The sequence below is a fragment of the Scyliorhinus torazame genome, chromosome 1 (assembly GCF_047496885.1).
Source record: "Scyliorhinus torazame isolate Kashiwa2021f chromosome 1, sScyTor2.1, whole genome shotgun sequence".
NCBI lineage: Eukaryota > Metazoa > Chordata > Chondrichthyes > Carcharhiniformes > Scyliorhinidae > Scyliorhinus > Scyliorhinus torazame.
The window spans coordinates 186,116,770-186,140,547 of NC_092707.1; the positions used below are offsets into that span (position 1 = coordinate 186,116,770).

General features: G+C 47.1%; 1 protein-coding gene across 1 annotated transcript in view; it reads right to left on the bottom strand.

The window, feature by feature from the left end:
• csmd2 (CUB and Sushi multiple domains 2) overlaps positions 1 to 23,778 on the bottom strand; it is a 995,459-nt gene that overhangs the window by 694,141 nt on the left and 277,540 nt on the right. Inside the window, exon 9 of the mRNA XM_072502405.1 lies at positions 1,626 to 1,808. Within this exon, the coding sequence (XP_072358506.1) occupies positions 1,626 to 1,808 (183 nt within the window). The remainder of the gene's footprint in view (positions 1 to 1,625; positions 1,809 to 23,778) is intronic.

Here is a 23,778-nt window from a genome sequence, read left to right on the forward strand (position 1 = left end):
ATGGAAATGACTCTAATTTTCCAAATACAATATGTTTCCAAATATAATACGCACCTAGAATTTCATGAACAAATTGCCTTATCACCATTACAATATAGATCTGGACTTTTGTGATGTGAAGGTCAATGTGCCATTATTCCTGGGGACTGACAGGCCAGTGGTGTTCATCATGTGTGGCAGGTTGACGGGCAGTGGGATGGTGTGGGGGGGAGGGGGCGGTCAGTTACACTCCTGGAGAATTCCTGCATTGCCTGCCTCTTACATGTTTTATTATATAATGTATCAACCTAGATCGTTAGTATCAAAGTAGTCATTGCATAAGTGGCTTTCGATGACTCCTACTGCTTATGATGCTGTAGAACCATGAGTCATGAAGGCACAAGAAGGAAACCATTAACCCATTGCATTTATGCTGACTCGCTAGAGAGCAATCCAGTAAGTCCCATTCCCGTGCTCTAACCTCAAGCCCTGCAACTTCATTTCACTCAAGTATCCATCCAATTTCCTTTTGCAATCATTAGTCCTTGTTTCCAATGCCTGTGCAGCAGGGAGTCCCAAGTCATTAACATTAGCTGCATGAAAAAGTTCTTCCTTACATTTCCCCCTGCATCCCTTGCCCAAAACCTTCAATCTGTCTCCCCTCTAATTTGTACAATCAGTAAATGGATACAATTTTTCTTTACCTACCTTGTCTAAATCTCTCATAATCTTGTACGTATCTATCAAATCTCCCCTAAACATCCTTTGGTCCATGAAGGGCAACCACAGCATCTCTAACCAAATCTTGTAGCCCAAAGTCAATTATCCCTGGAACTATTCCGCTAAATCTCCATTGCACCCTCTCCAGGACGCCGATATCCTTCCTAAAGGGTGAACTAAACGTAATACTGAATAGTTGTGGTTCAACTGAAGCTTTATAAAGGCTCAGCATAAATTCCCTGTTTTTGTTCTCATTATCTAAATTGTCCTTTGGTACATTAAAGCCTTGCTTCGGAGGAAAACTGTCTCCAAGTTGATCCTGTGAGAAACGTGACAGGGTGCACTGTTCGACCCTCTTGCAAGTAGCAGTTTCCTTTATGTAGTCTCCCAGTTGCCTTGTCAGACTTTCCACCATCCTGCCCTAATGTAGTCTCTGGCAGAGAAACTGAGATGTAGTCTGAGTTTCTCTGTGAGCCGTATAAAAAGACCAAGACCTTTGCGAGGGAAAGATAGTCAACCCCAAACAGGTTGCAGTGCATTCCTCATGAGGCCCACTCACCGGCTGCAGGAAAAAAAAACCCACCTGGATTAGCTCCCATGTACAATATGCACCCATCTTCCAGATAAACTTTTAGCTGAAAAAGTGCACATTATACTCAGAAAATTGAGGAAGCCTTTCACAAAATTTCATTCCAAATGTCTTCAGTCAGTAGTTCGTTCTTTAATAGTACAATACAGATTCCACTCTCCCCTCTGACAATCCAAGTCAAGGTTAGCAGAAGTCATGACACAAATTTAAGTTGAAATTTATATATTAAGCACACATAGCGGTCCAAAGCGGTGACAATTATTATATATACACAAACCATCCTGTATATACTTTAACAACTAGAAGATAAAGATAATGATTGTTTCAGGCTACTTACAGACACAGCTCGGTTTCTTGGTTGACCATTGGTTATTCTTCTGGCAAGTAATAGATTTTTGGCCAACAAGTTCAAAAGCAGGCAAGCATTCAAATCTCAAAATGTCACCATGAAGGAATCTTTTGCCCTCTCGCTTTCCATAAGCTGGTGTTCCAGGATCACTGCAGGTTCCCTGTTCTATCTCTGAAAATAAAATGTTACAAAAGGAGGAAATGTAATTACATAGAAGATGCCATTACAAGAGCATACTTAAGATGATTTAAAACTTGCATCTTCATTTATGTTAGGCTCAGGCTATAAAATTGAGATGCTTCAGTCATCCTCCTCCCTCAGTCCATAATATATCTGAAGTTGACCAGATTCCCAGTCCATAACACAAGAGCACAAGAATCATCTGTTAGGACACAGTCTCTCTCCTTCAAACGGAAAATCTCAGTGGGCTGGTAACAGTTGGTGAGAACATCAGGATGAGATTTTTAAATTTGTGACTGTCCTCATTATACTAAGACATCTGGCCTTCTGAATATATTATAACTTAATTCAGAAAGAATTGGCCTGATTTCAGCTCGTGGATAAACTAAGTGATGTGCAGGATATTGTCAATTACAGCAAGCAATTTTACCTCAACTTTACGCTGAATCACATGAAGCCACAGAGAAACCTAACATTGCAGCTTGAATCTTTGCCTTCAGCAGGAATGTATTTGAAAATGGAGAGCACTATCCTTCTCATTTATTTGAAAATACTGAGATTTGTTAACATCTGGCTGCTCTTTACAACCAGCAGGACATACTTACCCTGATTGATGCCAAGATGATGGTACGAATCTTGCAAAATAACTGATTTAGGTAAACCTTGTTATCCCATAATTAGAACTTCTGACTGATACAATTTGCAATAAATTGTGGCTCTTTATCGAATTGCAGAATGTTGTAGCACAGAGACATCAAATATACACTGGTGCTCCGTTCCACTGAAGCTACCAAATCTAACTGCCCTCTCTCGCTAATGAGCTGTGTTCTTCAACATAACTCTTTTCTTTTAGGCAATTGTCAAATTCCCTTTTATCAAATTTGTGAACTCTGTTTCTGTTTATCTCTCATGGCAGACAGGATAGAAAATAGAACGTTGGAATGTAAAACCAGATCCACAGACCTCTGGAAAACAACACTGATGTTTAAAAGAGAAAAGATACTTCCAGTGGAAAAGATTCAAACAGAAGCATGGTGATGCTTCAATCTTCAGGTTGCTGAGCTATGAAAAGAGGCATGAATATCTGCTCTCATTAATTTAAAAAATGCATGAAGGAAGGAGATATGGCCCAAGCTTTAAAATAATACATTGATTCAATAAGATGGATTTGGGACCACTTTTGGATATAGCCAGACATGCATATGAATATCTACACATGCTGAGGAAGGCACATGCAAAACATAACTCGAGCTCGACTTCTTCCTACTTAGAGGTAATAACTTCTGAAATAACTTAGAACAGTAAATGTTAACCTAGGAGTAGCATTAGAAAAACGTTTTGAATTGATCAAGGCATAGAGAAATTTGAAAGGGAGGACAGAGTTGTAAATAATTATTCATGGTCCTGAAACAGATTATAGGCCAGGATTTTGGGAGGACCCACTATGGAGAATGCAACGGCCTAGACAAATGTCCACTGACTTTCAGTGGGACTGTACGATCCCGGTGACGGGTGAGGCTGGAAAATCCAACCCACAGGTAAATGGCATGTTTGATGGCCTGAATAATCCTTCTTCTTCCTACATTCATTGTGCTGTTCTGACACATGAGGCTTTTGCAATACAACAGATGTGCCAATAAATAGAATGGATGCAAATGTAGGGGATCTTTCTGCAGAAGTAAAAGAAAATATGCGAGATCTATGGCAGGGCTCAGTGGACTATAGTTAAAGTCCACTGAACAACACGTTTAGCAGTGTGTTTCTGGGTGACCCCGTTTATCAACAGTACTTTGCTTTTTTTTGGCCTCGACAAGGAACTCCCCATCGGGGCCGCATTTTAAGTCATTTCCAGCACTGGCAAGCTCATCCCCCCTTACCCCACCTCTTATGGGCAAAGGCCTCCGCCCTAACCCCTCGCACCAACAACCTGGCACCTGGGCACCTTGGCACTGCCAGCCTGGCACCATGGCAGTGCCCTTGCCAGCCTGGCAGTGCCACTGTAGCAGGCTGGTAGTTCCCAACAACCCGGGGCCTCAACCGTGTACCAAGCTGTGTGCAGATTGGTATGTGTTTCACAGACCGTGTACCAAGCTGTGTGCTGATTGGTATCTGTCTCACAGATCGTGACCAAGCCATGAGCTGATTGGTATGTGTTTCACAGACTGTGTACCAAGCCATGTGCTGTTTGGTATCTGTGTACCAAGCTGTATGCTGATTGGCCTGTGTCTCACAGTGTACCAAGCCATGTGCTGTTTGGTATCTGTGTAACAAGCTGTGCGCTGATTGGTATGTGTCTCACAGACCATGTACCAAGCTGTGTGCAGACTGGTATGTGTCTTATAGACCGTGTACCAAGCTGTGTGCTGATTGGTATGATACCGTGGGCGGGATTCTGTGATTCTGTGATCCTGAGGCTAAGTGTTGATGCCGTCGGAAACAGCGTCCCGTTTCTCGACGGTGTCAACATGGCCTCAGGATCAGCAATTCTGGCCCCGACAGGGGGCCAGCACGGCACTGGAGCGGTTCACGTCGCTCCAGCTGCTGATCTTGGCGTCAAATGGATCCTTGCATGGGCAGTGGCTTCCTTCAACGTGCCGGCCCCGACGCAACAAGGCGCAGGCCTACAGGGGCCGGCGCGGAAGAAAGGAGGCCCCCAGCCAGAGAGGCCAGCCCGCCGATTGGTGGGCCCCGATCGCGGCCAGGCCACATCGGAGGCGCCCCCCCCGGGGTCGGACTCCCCTTCCATCCCCACTGGCCGCCCCCCGACCCTTCCACACCGAGTTCCCGCTGGCTGAGAGCAGGTCTGGATGGCGCCGGCGGGACTCGGCGTTTTTACTACGGCCGCTCAGCCCATCCCGGGCAGTGAATTGGCGGGTTGGCCTCGTAGAGCGGCCCTGACTGGCGCCGCGCCAACCACGCCGATGCTCTGCGGAGAATCCCATGCCGGCATCGGGGCGGCGGGGCGCGATTCGCACTGGCCGCGGGGATTCTCCGGCCCGGCCCCAGGCTGAGAGAATCCCGCCCCGTGTACCAAGCTCACGGGGTATGTGCCTCACAGACAATGTACCAAGCTGTGTACTGATTGATATGTGTCTCACAGACAGTGTACCAAGCTGTGTACTGATTGATATGTGTCTCACAGGCCATGTACCAAGCTGTGTGCTGATTGGTATGTGTCTCACAGACCGTGTACCAAGCCATGTGCTGTTTGGTTGGGCTGGTTTAGCTCAGTGGGTTAGGCAGCTAGTTTGTGATGCAGAACAAGGCCAGCAGCGCGGGTTCAATTCCCATACCAGCTTACCCGAACAGGCGCCGGGATATGGCGACTAGGGGCGTTTCACAGTAACTTCATACGTGTGACAACAGAAGGTTATTATGTGTTTCACATACCGTGTACCAAGCTGCGTGCTGATTGGTCTGTGTCTCACAGACCATGTACCAAGCTGCGTGCTGATTGGTATGTGTCTCACAGACAGTGTACCAAGTCATGTGCTGTTTGGTATGTGTCTCAGAGACCGTGAACCAAGCTGTGTGCTGATTGGTGGATTGAGTGCTGTATTTGTTATTAAAAACAATGGTTTGTCCTCTGTGCTAATGAAGGGATCATCCAAAAGCAAATCTGAACCAATGAAATTTTTTTCCATCACTTAGAAAAAGTCAAGGCATTCTCACTAATTCTGTGAAACAATGGTATATGATGATGTTGTATTCAATTGTTCCAATTGTATTGATTAATTGTATTGACTATCATCTGCGCTGTGTGTTATTAGGCAAGCCTTTGAGTGTGGTAATGAAGAAAATAAATGTTAATAAGCGAGTACCTGCAGACATTTTTAAAAATGTTTGCATAAAGCTTCAATTTACACATGCAGCCAGATATGTGTCATTTCGAAAAACAATAAAACATAAACAGGCTCCCTCATACCTTCCCATCCCCAACACGCTCTCCATGCCTCATCCATTCCAACTCATGCCCCCCATCCACTCCCATGGCCCTCATACCCTTCATGTCAAGCTACGCCATAAAACCCACACCCATGCCCTTTTATACCTCCTATGATAACCATATACCAATTACCTCAATCGTCCCTTCTTGCCGCTTTGCCAACATTGTGCTATCTAATGCCCACTACTCACTACAGTTTCCCTTAAACCAGCATGCCAATTCATCCAATACCCACCATGGGCATACATCATGATTCATGCTGAGAAGGGATAAAACTATGTTGTCAAATGCTTATTTTAAGAAAGACACTGGGTGGGATTCTCCATTCCTGAGACAAAGCGTTGATGCTGGGCAGGGTTAGTTGACTTCCACGGCAGCAAAACTGGACCGCACCTGTACCAATTCAGCAACTGTTCAGGGACTAGCACCGACGCCACGTGGAACATAATTGATTTTCCAATGAGAAATGGTGTTGGATTCGCTGGATTCACGATTAACACTCAGGCGTCTGACAAGCTGCAGCCGCACATACGCACGTCACTCCCCACACACAGCATCCCAGCCAACAAGATGGCAGCAAGGAGCCCAGCCCTGAGATTTATAGGCGCCGAGCTCGAGATCGTCCTGGACGCTGTGGAGGAGAGGCGGGCCATCCTGTACCCCGGCTGGGAAAGGAGGCTATCAGCTGCTGCCATTCGTTGTGCCAGGGCGCAGGTGGCAGAGGCCATCAGAGCACCAGTAACACTGTCTGGACCGGCCAGCAGTGCCATAACAAAATGCACGACCTCCTCAGGGCGGCCAGGGCGAGTAAGCAGCACTGTGCTCCTGACACCCACCCACATTCCACACACTCGTTACCCCAACCCTCTCGCCCCACCAGGAGGGCACCCTGCACCACATGCTGGCACCCGTACCGCCTGTCATGGCCGAGTGCCCTGGCCACTGAAGCTACCAGCTACCAACCACCGGGGGTGCATGCGTCGCACTGGCTATCACTGTGCATTTACTGTCCCCCGCCCCCCCCCCCCCCCCCTGGAGAAGGCTAGTAATAACCGCAGGGAGTGGGAAAAGGCTGGAGGGAGACCGCCGGACCTGCGGTCCCTCATCATGGCAGAGCGGCAGGCCCTGGATGTGGTCAGCGGGCCCGAGGAAAGGGATGTCGCCAGGGTGGAGATGCAGTCCTCTACGACATGTCTGTCAACACCCCCCAAAAACTCCCTCATCCCCACACCACCCCCAAACCACTCTCACCCCATATCACCCTCAAACCACCCCCACACCACCCTCACCCCCACACCACTCACACCCCTGATGCGCAATCAATTACTCTCGAGACAAGGTGAGTCATAACTAAAAGGCTTTAATCTGCTAGAACTGTTCCCCAGCAGCTTCGATACAGAAAGTGAAGGCTGCTGGGACGGCACCGGTTCTTATACTCCGCCTCTCAGGGCGGAGCTATGTACATCAGCCAATGGTAGACTCCTGGGTCTAGCCAATGGTCATCCACCTCTCAGGTACCGCAATACCTGGTATTACCACAACCCCACACCATCCCCACCTCCACATCCTCATCCCATCACCACCCTCAAACCTCAAACCATCCCACACCAGCCCCACCCCCCACACCACACAATCACATCACCCCCACCACTCCCCGGACTGAGGTCTAATCATGCGTCTTGTTTTGTGTCTTGCAGGAGCTGCTGGGGCGGGTCCTTCTGGTGTCCCCAAGACACAACCACAGCCAGAACCCCTGCCATGTGTCAAGCAATGATGACGACGCCGACAAGGAGGGTAGTCATATGCCTGAGACACAAGACACCCCGGAGCTCGAATCCGATGTTGACACCCATCACAGTTGTCTCCAACACCCTCCACCATCCCAGAGACACTCACCATGGTTGGCAACTTTCGTGAAGAGGATCCTGGGACATTCTTTAAATGCCCGGGACATCAGGTGGATGTAGGAACTCCCGAGGGGGCGGACGGTTGGAGGGTGGGTCGACCCCAGGGACTAGATGCCATCCAGACAGGTTTCGGGCTCCTGAAACAGACAGTCCTATCGTTTGTGGCGATGCAGTCGGAGCCAGGAACTACATGAGGGATTGTCTACTAGCATCCAGCACCTGCAGGTGCAGTTGGAGGAATCCAACCGTGTGCAGGAGCAGGTGGTGGTGCCGATCATGTGTGCCACCCAGGCTAACATCGCATGGGTGGCATCCACGATGGAGGCATTAGGGGTGAAAGGCTTGGCTATGGATCAACATATCCAAGGCCTGGGGCAATCTGTGCAGGGGGTAGCCTCTCACAGGCAGCCACGTGCCAGAGCAACCTGGACATTGCAGCGGCGCTTTTGAGCATGGCCCAGTCACAGGAGGCCATGGCTGGGAGTGTCGGCAGCATTGCCGAAGCACTGGCTGACGTGACACAGTCACAGACACAGATGGTGGTGGACCAGACCTGGAGGGAGATGGCGCAGTCACTTGCTTATGTGACACATACCCAGAAGGTGATGACAGTTGCAGTGTAATGTGGCGCAGTCGCAGACAGATGTTGTCTCCTCCCTGTGCTCCATGGCCACCTGCATGCAGACCCATGCCGAGAAGAAAGCGAGCCTCCAAGACTGGCAGTGCCAGGGCGTTGAACCCACAGGGGCTAGCTCCACTCAAACCCATCCTATGGAACAGTCATCGGGCACCTAGAGGGAGGAGGTGGTGATCGGGCCCATGCCGGTGACTCCCACAGTGGAGGTGCCAGAACACGGTAGGCAGCACGGTAGCCTTGTGGATAGCACAATTGCTTCACAGCTCCAGGGTCCCAGGTTCGATTCCAGCTTGGGTCACTGTCTGTGCGGAGTCTGCACATCCTCCCCGTGTGTGCGTGGGTTTCCTCCGGGTGCTCCGGTTTCCTCCCACAGTCCAAAGATGTGCAGGTTAGGTGGATTGGCCATGATAAATTGCCCTTAGTGTCCAAAATTGCCCTTAGTGTTGGGTGGGGTTACTGTGTTATGGGGATAGGGTGGCGGTGTTGACCTTGGGTAAGGTGCTCTTTCCAAGAGGCGGTGCAGACTCGATGGGCCGAATGGCCTCCTTCTGCACTGTAAATTCTATGATATGATAAACACCGCAGCACCTGGGTCTCCCCCCCCCACCCTCCCTCCAGTCGCTGACTATTGTGGTGGCAAAACCTGCTGCCCAGACATCCTGGTGGGCTTGGTCCACATTGACATGGATGTATTGTGTTGACTGGGCATATAGGACCTCTGTAATGGTGCACCGAGCTCTGTGAGATCCCAGACAGGTCCCCATTTGGCGCCTGGAAGGACCCCATGGCCACCGGTGGCTGATGTCCTTCCCCCACACCCCCATACCCGCACGGTGCCAGTTGCACCATGATCTGGTAGATGTGTCACACTGTCACCCTGCTCAGCCAGAGTCTTCAACGGCATGCCCGGTCCAGCAAGTCCTCGAATGACAAGCGCTGCTGGTACACGCGAGGCCTCATGCAGCGCCTCCTTTGCACCTCCTCCCCCTCCTCGGCCTGTTGGACGGCTGGCTCTCCACCCCCAGTAGCTACTTCCTGTTCCACTGCGGCCTTCTCCGCTGCTGCAGCTTCCTCCTCGAGCAGCTCCAGCTCATACAGCCGCAGGGCATCACCCAGAGCAATGGTGACCACCATTGCTGGTTGAATTCAAATATCCATTGTCTGTAGGGGGTGAAAGGCCGACATGGTAGCATGGTGCGTACCCCCGTGCCCAACCAGGTCCAATGGGCGACATGGTGGCCCCAGTTTGCACTGGGGGTTCTGCCCCTTCATGACTCCGCACCCCCCCTCTTCCACATCCCTGGCCCATCAGTGCCCGACACCATGGGGGACTCTGGCACTGCCACCCATCCCTACTGCCAGGGTTAACGTCGGATGTCCCCTGTTCAGCGCCTCCCTCAAGGGGCTACTATGGGTGTTGTGCTGGGTGGGCCGCCTGATGACCCACCTGTGGGTGGTGGCCAGTTTGGGGGCGGATAGATGTTGGTGGGGTGTGGGATAGTGGGGTGGAACGTGGGGCTTGGGTGCAGGGGTGAGGGCACCCACATGTCCAGAATCACTCTGCAGAACCAAGGTCAAGGTGGGTGGTGAGGTGGGGTGCGCAGCAAGATGGCTACCTTGCAGGCCGCAGTGATGGCGGTCCATGCCTAGGCACTGCCCCAGTCCCATGATGGGGTCATCCCGACCTCACAGCCCGTAACCCCATCACACCTACCAACCCCTCCCCCCCCCCCCCCCCCCCCTCCGCTCTGGCAGGGCCCTCCACACCATCCAACCCAGCCAGTGTCCAGCCCAGAAGTCCACGGTTGCATCTCTCTTTGTTTTACCTCCTCTCTCCCCCTCATCAGGCCCGCTAATGAAATGGCGGCTGCATTTATTGTGCGTGCATTCTGGAACACATTGACACCGCAGTCGAGGCAACGGAGAATTGCGATTTGATGTGAAACCAGAGCCCGCCATGATTTCAGCATCGGAACCAATTCGCCACCCAATCGGATTTCCTGATTCCGGCGTCGGCTGACGGAGAATCCCACCCAGCTTCATTGTTACTAAAACCAATCACTGCATTTAACTTCTTTTAATATCTTACCAAAACAATCAATGGAATTTATCATCTAAATCAAAGAGTATACAACTTGGACTTGTGAATCAAATTGTTAACTGACAGGCATCCTACTGTGATAATGAAAGTTCGTGAAACCAATCATGCAGCAACCGTCAGGCTTATGTCAAGGAGTAGAGTGAAATAGCAAGCACAGTTTTTAAAAACTGCATGGAGGTTTTTTAAAAATCTTTAAAAGGAAGGAGTTTCAATGCTTTGACAGCTCAATAGCTCCTTTTGGTAGCTTTGTTTTTGACAGCGCTGTTGACAGTTCCAATGAGATTAAGCATGTTTTACAGGCATTCATGTGTGTTGCTTAACAATTCCAAAGGGAACCTTACCTCTCCAAAGAGCACCTAACTGCCCTACAAGGCGGCCGATCTCCTCCAAAGAGCATATGGAACCAAATCCGAAAAAGGTTACCTTTCCCCTCCAAAGCGGCACCCCACACCACCAACAGATTGAGAAGCTTTAGACCTTCCCCAAACAGGTCCCACCAGCAAAAATAAGATCAGGCTGAGTAAGCTACATTTTAACACATGCAGCTGCCTCCATGAACAATTATTTCACATATTTGAACCAGTCTCCATTCCCCTTTTGCTGTGTTCCGGGGTAGAACTTCTGGATTTTGCCTCCGGAGCTATTTTCCCAATGGCGGAGAGCCCTCTTGGTTTTTATGAAAATTCAGGTCATTGTATTTCTTTCAGCGATTAAACAAAGAATTAAACGTCTGCAACCACATCACTCCGTTGAGTTCATGGCAAAATAAAATCACGCATAGCTACAAGTTTATGTTTTTTCTCACATGAAAATGCTACTTAGAACTGATAAGATATGAAGTAAAAACAAAGACAACTACCAAAATAAACATTCATTGCCTTTGAAACCAAGCGAAGAAAAACAACCTCAAGCAAAGATCTGGTTGTAGTAAATGAAAATAACCGATATCACTTTCAAAGAAGTCTGCATCTACAGTTATTTGCTCTGCCACAAATGCCAGGTAGTCTGCAAACTGTTAAAATGGGCAGATAGCAAACAAAGTATCTTGAAATAATTCAAGAATAGAAAGGAAGTATTGAGTTTTGGCTTTGCAGAAGGAAGCATTTGCCACTACAGGTTTCTGCGGCCTATAAGCCAGTGCCTTTGGCTTGGAGGGAGCTCTCTTATCAATATGTAGAGCAGTTGAAACCAGCCAGAATTTTAAAACGCACTGAACGCAAGTACACGCCACATGGACTGTCGCGGTTCAAAAAGGTGGTTCATCACCATCTTCTCCAAGGCAATAAATGCTGGTCTTGCCAGTGACACCCACATCCCAAGAGCACATATGTTAAAATTGTTTCTTCACAGAAACTGTGGCACCCATTTTAAAGATTTTGCTGGTACCAGTTGGATCTGAGTCTCAGCAAAAAGGATAAGGTGGGTCTACTTCACAGTCCTGACTGAGATCCCAACAATGTCGCAAATAGAAACTTGCTGTGTGAACTCATCACTTTAGCATCCATTTGCAAAATTAAATGTGAGACAACAATTTCACAAAGATTAACAATTAAGGAAGAATAATCTTATCCTCCTGTTAGTTTTGTTGCTATCATTTTAAATTTTTGAAAAATCCTTTTTTGCAAAATTAACATGTTTTGAGCCAGTTTGGTATATCTAAGGGACATAAATTGGTAGTGTCGTGATATCCATATTAGCATATTATGGTGCAATCATACACACACTGATGGACAGGTAGTTGGACCAACCAACACACACACAACATCACAGCCAATCACCAGTGAGAGCACAAGCACTATAAAACAGGGAGCACCACAGTTCCAGCTCGTTCTACCAGGAGACAGCTCAGAGCACAGAGCTCACAGCGTGCCACTCAGACATACACCATGTGCTGAGTGCCTCACCAAGATAGTGAAAGGGCTGGGTCCACAGGTTAGCTGGTGAAGCACGAACCTCAGCCAGCAGTTATTAGTTATTATTGTACAAGACAATAGAACAGAGTTGTACCATGTACAACCGTGTTGGTTCATTTGTGTATCGGAACACCCAGCACGACATGATACCAGGACTGGAAACTAGCCAGCGACTGTGAGACCTACCTGCACCTCTCCAGAAATCCGCCATCCTACTCCATGGAAAACATCAGCCCGCCGCAGCCGCTCCGAATCGCTGGAAAGATTGGCGTCAACTGGAAGCTGTTTAAACAGCGCTTCCAGCTCTTCCTAGAAGCCACAGACAGGGAGAATGCATCGGACACCAGGAAGATCGCCCTCCTCCTCTCCACGGTGGGGCAACACGCAATCCACATCTACAACTCCCTGGCATTCGCGGAAGGCAAGGACAAGACGAAATACAAGACGGTCCTTCTAAAGTATGAGGAACACTTCAGCGTGGAAATTAATGAGAGCTTCGAGAGGTACCTCTTCCAGCAGCGCCTGCAGGGTAAGGCTGAACCTTTTCAATCTCATCTGACACACCTCCATATACTCGCGCAGTCCTGCGGCTATGAGGCCACCTCCGACTCCATGATTCGGGATCAGATAGTTTTTGGGGTCACCTCGGACACCCTCCGCCAGCAGCTCCTCAAAATAAAGCACCTCACCCTAGCGACTGCCATTGAGACCTGCGTCCTCCACGAAAATGCGACCAGCCGGTACTCCCAAATCCAGGTGGCCGAATCGGCACGGCAGGGTTCCTACGAGGAGGAGCGGGTCCAGTCGATCGAGGTCCTCCCGGACCGCGGCCCGGACGAGGGCGGACATTTCACGCGCTTTCCGAGGCCTCCCGCGTTTGTACGCGCCAAAAGAGGGCACGTCGATGCAGAGGGACGGAATGCGCAGGCACACTCTACGCAGGACCGCACCACGCATGCGCGGTGGCACAACGAGCGCCATGACATCACGACGTGCGGCAACTGTGGATCCGCACACTTAAAGCGGCAATGTCCAGCCAAAGCACGACAATGCCTCTGCTGTGGCAGGATGGGCCACTACGCTGCCTGCTGTCGAGCAGCTCACCCTGCCAACTCTCCGCAATTCCTCCAGCCTCGCTGGGACGTGCGGGCCATTCAGCCCCCATACACTGAGTCATATCCTGACAACATGCAGACCTGTGATACCAATGACCGGGAACCCTTCCGCGTTGCGGTAATAAACAAGAACCGGATGTCCCCAAGCTTGAACCACCAGCCGATGCCAGTGCACAGCATTGATCCGGGCGTTGAATGCTGTGCCACCCTAACGGTCAACCCGAATTCATCGCCCACCTGATAGACTTGACTCATGAGCCTGTTAGCACATTGGACTCACTGAATTGTTTTACAGGACTGTTAACGTGTTTCTTTCTTGTCGTTCCAGAAGTTCTCTCTCGTTGTTTGCTGATTGCACTTCTTTTGTTAGTGGCACAACCTCGTTGCTCTGTTGCACCTGACACCTTCCTCTGTATATAGTTTAGCCTCATGTACTCACACACATATTGCACACACACATACTCAGATGCACTCAGTACACACTAATATTTATTCACATGTAGGCACATATCCTTGTAAAAAAGGGGGATGTCATGATATCCACATTAGCATATCATGGTGCAATCACACACACACTGATGGACAGATAGTTGGACCAACCAACACACACACAACATCACAGCCAATCACCAGTGAGAGCACACGCACTGTAAAACAGTGAACACCACAGTTCCCACTCATTCTACCAGGAGACAGCTCAGAGCACAGAGCTCACAGCGTGCCACTCAGAGATACACCATGTGCTGAGTGCCTCACCAAGATAGTGAAAGGGCTGGGTCCACAGGTTAGCTGGTGAAGCATGAACCTCAGCCAGCAGTTATTAGTTATTATTGTACAAGACAATAAAACAGAGTTAGACCATATACAACCGTTTTGGTTCATTTGTGTATCGGAACACCCAACGCGACAGGTGGTATAAGCAGGCTGAATTAACAGATACCTAGGGACAGGAGAAGGAGGTCATTCAGGCAACTGAGCCTGCCCGACCATTCAATATGATCATGACTTATCGGACACTTCAGTGCCTTTTCCAGACGATATCCCTGTAACCCTTTACATTATTATTAATCAGAAATCTATCAATCTATGTTTTAAACATGCACAATGACTGAGCTTCCGCAGCCCTGTGGGGTAGAGAGTTCCAAAGATTCACAACCCAGTTGAAACTGAAGGTGCACCAGGTTAACAGTTCTGGTTCTTGTGATTGCAATCTGGCTCCCTGGTACTGTCACGCACAGTAATGGTTCAAAACTAATTCCCCCTTTGATATCTGCACCGCTCACTTCCAAAATTAAGAACACTCATGTGGAAAAAAAATCACAACCTAGAAAACAGAAAACGGGGAAAAGATGTTCACGTTGAGAATTGCTTTGCCATTGATGTTCCAGAAGGAATCAAAATGAGAAACTTGCTGCTTGACAGCATGTGCTGCCTTAAGGCTCAAAGTAAGGCTAATTTAAATAATGCTTCAGAACTCACCTTGGCAACAAGGACTGAAACAGTCAACCCCTGTGACCCTAAATGTGTGTCACACCGCACAATGAAAGACAGTTGGAAGCTGATTCGCTTCTGTGCTACAATAAGTGACTGAAGTATTGCATAAGCTTGATTCTGATGCTGATTCAGGATAGTTGACATCCAAGTATTTTATTATACACAATTTAATTTGGGGCAGGATTTTCCGGATAAGATCAAGATCCCGACAGCAGTAGTATTTCGGGGTGCCAGTTTCGCTCCAAGGGGTAAGTCGCCATGGGTTGCAATTTTCCTGGAGATGGACTCTAATTGGTTGGAGGATGGGGATGAGTGGTCAATTAGCGGTGATGGGCAGATGAAGGCAGCAGGAGGCTGAAAGTGCTGGCACAATTTAAAGGCAGCCATTATTGTGGCAGCTGTCTTTCAATGTCAGGCAGAAGTGAGGAGAAGGAGAAGCAGAGACCAGGCACCCACAGATGTGCTTACTCCAAGGTTTAGCGATGCTACTCTTGTGATGATGCTGTGAGAAAGGCAAGAAACTGTTGCTCGCGGACGATGGCAGGAAAACACCTCTGAGCCAAACAAGCAGGCCTGACAGAGGACGCGATAGCTACAGTGTCAGTATGAGGATCTGGGTGAAGTACCACAAGATGCACAATGACCTTCTTTATGCCACCAAGATGTATACAATGTGACACCCAAATGTCAGACCTCCAGGTCTGCAGTCACCAACAGAAATGCCAGCTGAACAGCCTGGGGTGCTCCTGAACCTGGAAGAAATATGTACCCAGGGTAGTCACTGACCTATGAGCAGGATTCACACAGGAGATTGCCATATTAACCTATTACATTATTATCGTGCATAATAGATCTAAATGTTTTGTAACAGTATGACTGGCTTGCAATGGATTCATCATAACATGCAAAGAAATCATAAAACATACTGTGGTATTATAGGTATTACGGTACCTGAGAGGCTAAAGTACCATTAGTAGAACCTGCATGCTTGCTATTGGCTAGAGTGTATAATAGCCCCACCCTGATAGGCGGGGTATAAGAACCCGTGCCGCCCCAGCAGCCCTCACTCTGTACTTGAGCTGCTGGGGGAAACATCTAGCTTATTAAAGCCTTCAGTTGGACTACAACCTCGCTTTAGTGGTCATTGATCGTGCATCACACACCATGGCCTGGATTCTCCATTCTGGAGCCTAGGTGCACCCTCCAGTGGAGAATCGCTTCTGATCTGTGCAGTCGATCGGAGAGGGGCCGGTATGTGAGTCTCTCCCCTTCACCATGCAAATTAATGCATGGGGGAGAGCATGGCGGATTCCATTGGACTGCCATTCTAAAGGCATCAAAGCAGGGTAATTGAGATGCATTCAAGCATGAAGGGAAAGATAATTTTTAAAAAACTTGCTAAGCAGCTGAGTATGGACCAATATAACTGTCAGTCATTGGCTAATGCAATGTTTTGCTGTGTGTAATTAAATTAAAGATTTGCATTTCAAAGGCTGCCAGGGTTTTGATGCCTTTTGAAATCTACATAGCTATCGATGGAGCCTCTGACAGTTGCTGCTTTAAACACCTTTGTCTGAGGCAGCAGATGTTAGGGAAGGGTAAGTGAAAATGCAGTGATATTTCACTCTACTATCTGGAGTGCTCTTCAGCATTCAGGCAGGGGTGACTGATGGATGTCTCTGATAGGGGTCTGTGATCGGGGTCTGTGATGGTGGTCTCTGACAGGGGTTTCAGTTGGGGGATCTCTAATGGGTGGTCTCTAATGTGGGGTCTCATATGGCAGGGCCTGATGGGGGGGCCGGGTCACCCTCATGCATGTGTGCTGTGGGGGTTGAACCCATTATAACTGGGTTGGGGAGGACGCCACTACTTGTCAGCGGGGAAGGGGAGAATGATTTGCCTTGTGGGGGGGAGGGGGCCTTCCGCTGGACTTTGGTGGGGCACCTCAGTTATGCACTGACCCCTTTGACACACCTCAGAGTCCACCGCATCAGGACCATGCTTGGGTAAACCTGCACCAAAGCCCGCCTGGTGGATTTCCCACTGAGAGGTTCAGTGCATAACGGGTGGGGGGGGGGGGGGGGGTGCAGGCAGCGGAGACCTGGGTTTCCAGCCCGTTAATCAAATTGAAAAGGATTTACATCCTCCTGCTGGCACGTTGCAACGGGTTTGGCGCCCGGCTACAGAACTCTTTTTTTCCCTCAACGCTTCATTATCCGTCCGACCGGGAATCCCAATACCGACATCAGACAATTGAGAATCCACCTCAACATACTTGAAACTGTCCTCCTTCAGGCCTTTGTTGAGGGGCTGGTTTAGCACACTGGGCTAAATCGCTCCCGAACAGGCGCCGGAATGTGGCGACAAGGGGTTTTTCCACAGTAACTTCATTTGAAGCCTACTCGTGACAATAAGCGATTTTCATTTTCATTTTCTTCAATTAACGCAGGCTTTTTGCACTAAAATTACTGAATAAAAAACCTTTATGTGGTGCTCAGAAATGAGATTCCAAGCAGATTATAAAAACACCAGCTAACATCACATTGAGCATTAACAAAATCATAGTATCACTGCATAGGAGGACGCCATTTGGCACAACATACATATGCCGATTCATTGTAGCAACTAATCAACTCCCCTGCCCTTTACCCATACTCTTACATTTTTCAAGTATTTATCTAATTCTTAATGAAAGTTATGATCCTGAGTCTGCTTCAATCACACTTCTACGCAATGCATTCCACATCATCACAATTTGCTGCATAAATTAATTTCTCACACCACCTCCAATTCTTTTTGCTACTTATGTTAAATCTTTGCACCCTGGTTACTGGACAGAGGCTTAACTACCAGTGTTTACCTTTCCTAGAATCATAGAATCCATACAGTATAGAAGGAGGCCATATGGCCCATCGAGTCTGCACCAACCCTCTGAAAGAACACCCGACCTAGGATTACACCCCTACCTCGATCCCCTTAACCCCATCTAACCTTTTGGACACTAAGGGGCAATTTAGCATAGCTAATCCACCTAACCTGCACTTCTTTGGATTATGGGAGGAAATGGGAGAACCTAGAGGAAACCCACGTAGACAAGGGACTCACATGTAAACTCCACAAGGTCGGGGTCGAACCCGGGACCCTGGAGTTGTGATGCACTGAACCCCACAGTGGGAAATCCACCAGGTGGGCTTTGGTGCAAGTTTACCCAAGCATGGCCCTGATGCGGTGGACTCCGAGGTGTGTCAAACTGTACCACAATGCCGCCTCTTTGTGAGGCTACATTTCATAGGGGCAGAACTGAAATCCTCAAAATCAAATGAAAAGAGGAACTTCAGAAAGTTACAACAGCTTTTGAAAAATGTCTGACATTTTTCCAAATTGCATGACAATGTCACAATGAAATACCACTCGCAACATTTCCCACAAGATCAGAATGCTTTGTGAAGGAAAGATACAGTGAGACCTGCAGCCCTAATTATTTTTTAATTTTTAAATCCAAATTATGCACTATGGTAAGTAAGGAGAGTAAAAGGTTATCAGACTGAGGCGGGAATGTGGAATTTGAGGCCACAATCTTATAGAATGGGCTTGGGCTACTGAGTGGCCTCTTCCTGCTCTGCATTTGTATGTTTGTATGAACAAATCATGCTGCCTCCTTGAAATTTAAACGCCTGTCCATATAGTACATTTTCTTTTAACAAGATTGCCTGATTGTTTTCTCAATATGATGAAGAGAAAGGCAAAAGTTACTTCTCTGAATTGTACATGTTAAATATTTTGAAAAGTTTTAATGAGCTGCATTCAATGTTCTCTGGCAGTAGTTAATGTACATGAAGCCCAGGGGAGGAAAATATGAGCAGTGAACAAGCTCAATTATGTTACGGCAACACAATGCGGAGAGGAGTAGGAGGACATTATTGACTGTGTACCCATAGAATGTGGAATGGCAAATTCTATTCATGGATTGTGCAAGCCAAAGGTGAAGAAAGTTAAGTATGCACAACAACTGAAATCCTACTCCTTGGCTTTCAGGTTACCGAATAATAATTAATGCTCATCATTTGTCAAATACATTGCATTAATGAGCATGCAAACTCTGTCTCGCTACCAATTATGATGTAGGAGTAGATGGATACATACCAATCACACTCCCACTTTAGGTATGCACTCATTTATCATAACAAATGTAGGCCGTATTGAACTCAAAATCTTACCACATTCAACAAAATATAATGTCCAACCGTCAATGTATATGGATACCAGTCTGGTGCCTTGGCTTTGTGACTTCCGGCGAGATTGCTCCCATCTCCAAAGTCTACCCACCACAAGCTATATTTCATGCCAGGACATTTTCAAAGGCATTGTTTCATAAATAAATGATGAATTGAACTTGGTTTGGGTGTGTGCCTATTTCTCTTGCTCTTTGTTTGACCTTCCCTACTTCTTGCATCAATTTCCGAAAGCAATCCCAGGTCAAATTATTACAGGTTAAAAACAACCTCATGTCCCCTCTATACCATTTCAACTGTATCAATAAACCTCAAAAATTGGATATTTGAGTGTAGTAGTACTGCTACTGGAACAGAAATCCAGTGGCCTGGATTAATGCGTCAGAGATAGGAATTCAAATCTGCCAAAGCAGCTGGATATGTCAGCATTTTAAAAATGTGAATAAATCAAAGCTAGAGCTGTTTTTGTCGAAGGAGCAGGAAGGTCGAGTGGACAAATCTGTCTCTTTTAAAAATTAAAAAAAATCCCATCATACATTAGGTGGATTGGCCATGCTAAATTGCCCCTTAGGGTGGGGTTACAGGGCGGCGGATTGGGCCTCGGTAGGCTGGTCTTTCGAAAGGGCTGGTGCAGACTCGGTGGGCCGAATGTCCTCTTTCTCCACTATAGGGATTCTATAATTCTTTGATTTTCATTCCGGAGAGATGGAGTGGGATGGAGTTAGGCTGCTGCCTCCAGAGGCAGATGGCAAGAGAGACAGGAGGATAGTGGGAGGTTGGTGAGGCTGGCAGACTGAAATCTACTTTTCCGACTGGATCAAGGCTCAGTTGTAGCGATGAATGTCATGAACTCAATCCCCCATCCCTCACAACCCCACTCACTCCACATGCCATTCATGCCTCCTCATAGGCCCCATACCCCCATGCTCCCTCATACCCAGAACATTCCTCTCATGTATCCACACTCCTGGGATTCACTAAAAAACTTGGATGCCTTTGAAATGGACATTCAAAAATAAACTTTGTGAAGCTAATACAGCTGTTATTCAAACAAATTTTATACTTCAACTTTTTGACCTTTATAGCGAAGGGAATATAGTATAAAAGTAGGGAAATGTTGCTGCAACTGTACAAGGCATTGGTGAGACCACACCTGGAGTATTGTGTACAGTTTTGGTTCCCTTATTTGAGGGGGGATGTAGTTGTATTAGAGGTAGTTCAGAAGAGGTTCACTAGATTTATTCCACAGATCACGGGTCTATCTTATGAAGAGAGATTGAGCAATTTAGGCAAATACTCTCTCGAGTTTAGAAGAATGAGAAAAGATCTAACTGAGGTCTATAAGATGGTAAAAGGTATTGACAATGTCGATGCAGAATGGATGATTCCTGTGGTGGGGAAACTAGAATAGTTTTAGGATAAGGGATAACAGATTTAAAACTATGGGGAAATTACTTCTCTCAAAGGATGGCGAATCTGTGGAATTCACTATCCCAGAATACGGTAGATGCCGGGGCATTGAGTAAATTTAAGGAGGAGGTAGACAGGTTTTTAATTCATAATGGGTTCAAGGGGTATGTAGAACTGGCAAGAAAATGGATTTGCGACTGAATTTGCTGATCATGGATCAGCCATGATCGTATTGAATGGCGGAGCGGGCTCGAAGAGCTGAATTGCCTACTCCTGCTCCTAGTTCTTATGTCTTATGTTCTTACAAAACAAACTCTCATCTATAAAAGGCATTCAAATAAAAAATGTCCTCAAGTGCACCTATGACCTAATCAACTACGTCAAAGACAGATAATCCTTTGATAGCCTCTTAAAACTTTCAATCAAAATATGACTGCAGTCACCTGCTGAGATAAGTGGTTTCATAACATTTGAACTCTGCCAAGCATTCATAATTGACTCCACTAGTAAAACAAACCATGAGATATCTAAACACTGGTGCCTACTGAAACTGAAAAAAATACAGATACCTTTTATTTCTAAGCTTTCCCTCAATCAAAGTAGTTCAATAGCGGGCAGGGGCTTTTTTGTTCTCAAAGTAAAAACTGTTGAAGGATTGGATTCTCACTTTAAAAGAACAATGTGCATTTAAAACACTTCAGATTATTACACTAGAGATCCCAGGCATTGTTTCCCTTAATTTTGAATGTTTGGCAGCACTATTTAAAATACTGATCAATGTCAGAGTTATCTTGCCTTTGGAAGATAGAGTCCTATAATTAATCACTGTAGCCAAAATCCATCTAACCAATGTAGCATCTAACTATTGAAACTATTGAAAAAATCCTGGAAAGTTGACATTGAACACAGATTCAAAGGAGCTCAATACAGCTTTGAAGAGATCCCACTACCCCCATGCCAACATTGAAGAACTTTTGTTGCAACCTGCCAAGGCAAAGGTTTTATCATCCCAGATGCAAAGGATAGATATTGGCAAGTGAAGTTGAATGGAAGCAGCAGCTTCTTGACTATGTTCTGAATGCCATTCGGGTGATGCACATGGTTACACGTGTTGTTTAACATTTCTACTGATTTGGAGGAGTTTAGCCAAAGATAGTATGTCAATGATCTGATGAGTGAATGATCTGCTAGCCTCTGGACGTGGCGAGATGATGGAAGAGGCCATTGCACACCATGGTTAGAATCTAGTGAGACTGCTAGACAGAGTTCGCCAAGCGAATTTGAAGAAGAATATGAAAAAACTGCAACTGAAGATGACCAACGTCAAGTGCAGAAGTCATGCGTTGACAGCGAAAGGACTTCACCCTGACCCTGATAAAGTGTGAGCAATGGAAAATCTGCAGATACCAACAGATGTGAAGGTGGTGCAGTGATTAGTTGTATTTGTGAACTACCTAGCAAGGTTCTTGCCTAATTTGTCAGCATGCAAGCTCACTGCAAAGGATGCTCAGTAGTATTGGAGCGCAGAACACAAAGTAGCTTTCATTGAACTTAACACCAATGCTGATGTACAAATTAAGTAATGACATGATGGGAAAACTGGTCAATGAGAAGACTGGTCAAAAGGTTTGATACAATACCAGAAAGACTGAAACTACTCATTCCAGCTCCCCAGGCCCAGGTAAAGAATGCTGCCCTAACCATTTTCAGACTAGTATGGCCATGGGCCAACTCTGCATAACTTGAAGTCTGAAAATATCAGCGAAGGTCGAGCCATTCCAAAACACCGGACCTCCGCAACTCCTGATAAAACTAACTCGTCATAACCCAGGGCCGTAGGAATTTAAAACAAAGATAAGTTCAGGAAGAAACAAGTCTATTCTGACCTTTCAATGTTCCCTCCGAGGACTAAATAATGGTATGAGTGATATGGCCAAACATGTCTGGTCTTTTCTTCCGTTTGTATTTCCGATCAAACTCCTGTTGTCACATAATCTTGATAAAGTTAATGTATAAATATTGAGCTAATTCTCCGCGAAAAGCGCGGAACTTGTGACAGACTGAGCAGTTTTGTTGACTGCTCTCTGACTTCAAGTTTCAGCCATTACTGCAGACAGTTGTTCTCGAAAATAAAGCTTGTTATTCTGTCTTAACGAGTGTGTTGAATTTTTCTACCACAGAAGCGGGAAAATGTTGACTTCTACAATGTCAATAACTAAATCACCCAGCAGTATGATGCCAGTGAAATTGGACTTGGTGCAACTCTCATACTGCCAGAACAACTTGTTGCATTTGCACTCCGATACCATCTGACCACATGCCACATCAAAACATTTTTCTCAAACCGCTTCTACTTGCTCTCAAAAGTCTGCAAAGGATATTACTTCATCTGCAGAGCTATAATTTTACCATCTAGAAGGATTAGAACAGCAGATACCTGGGAATACCATCACCTGCAAGTTCCCCTTCAAGACCTGTCCTGACTTGGAAATACAGCGGCCATTCCTTCACTGTCGCTGGGTCAAAATCTTGGAACTCCCCTCTAAATGCACTGTGAGTGTACCTACACCCCGTGGACTGTAGGGGTTCAAGAAGGCAGCTCACCACCACCATCTCAAGGGCAACTAGGGATGGGCAATAAATGCCGGCCGATCCAGTGATGCCCACATCCCATAAATGAATAAATTTTAACAAGTGAAGTTCAAGCAGGGAAAGCAGATGTACATCACCGACATGCTGCCAAGGGCTGCAGTGTCCTTGACAACGCTAGTACAGAATGAAATATTCCAGATTCAATGAGAGGTAACAGCACGACATGCTCTGGAAGTCATCAACCCAGGAAAGACATTGGCTAGGATTTTCTACTCCCATTCCATTTGTGTTGGGCAGAGTTGGCGATAGGAGTTGGAAATATTGTGAGAACTGCAAAGCCAGTGTAAATGCATAACGCAGTTGTCCCCTTCTCCCATCAGTGATGGGCCATGTTTCCTGACATTCAACAATGGGAATGTCATTATCAGGCCCCTACACCAGAATCATCAGCCCAACCCCCACCCCCGGCTGTCAGAAAATGTATCCACAGTGACATGATGGCAGAACTGCGTGAATCATGGCCCAAGGTGTACACCTGATGAGCAGAGGGAAGGGTCTTGTGTAGTTCCCTGGCACCCCTCTGGCACTGCACTCCCGGCACTGCCTGGCAATCC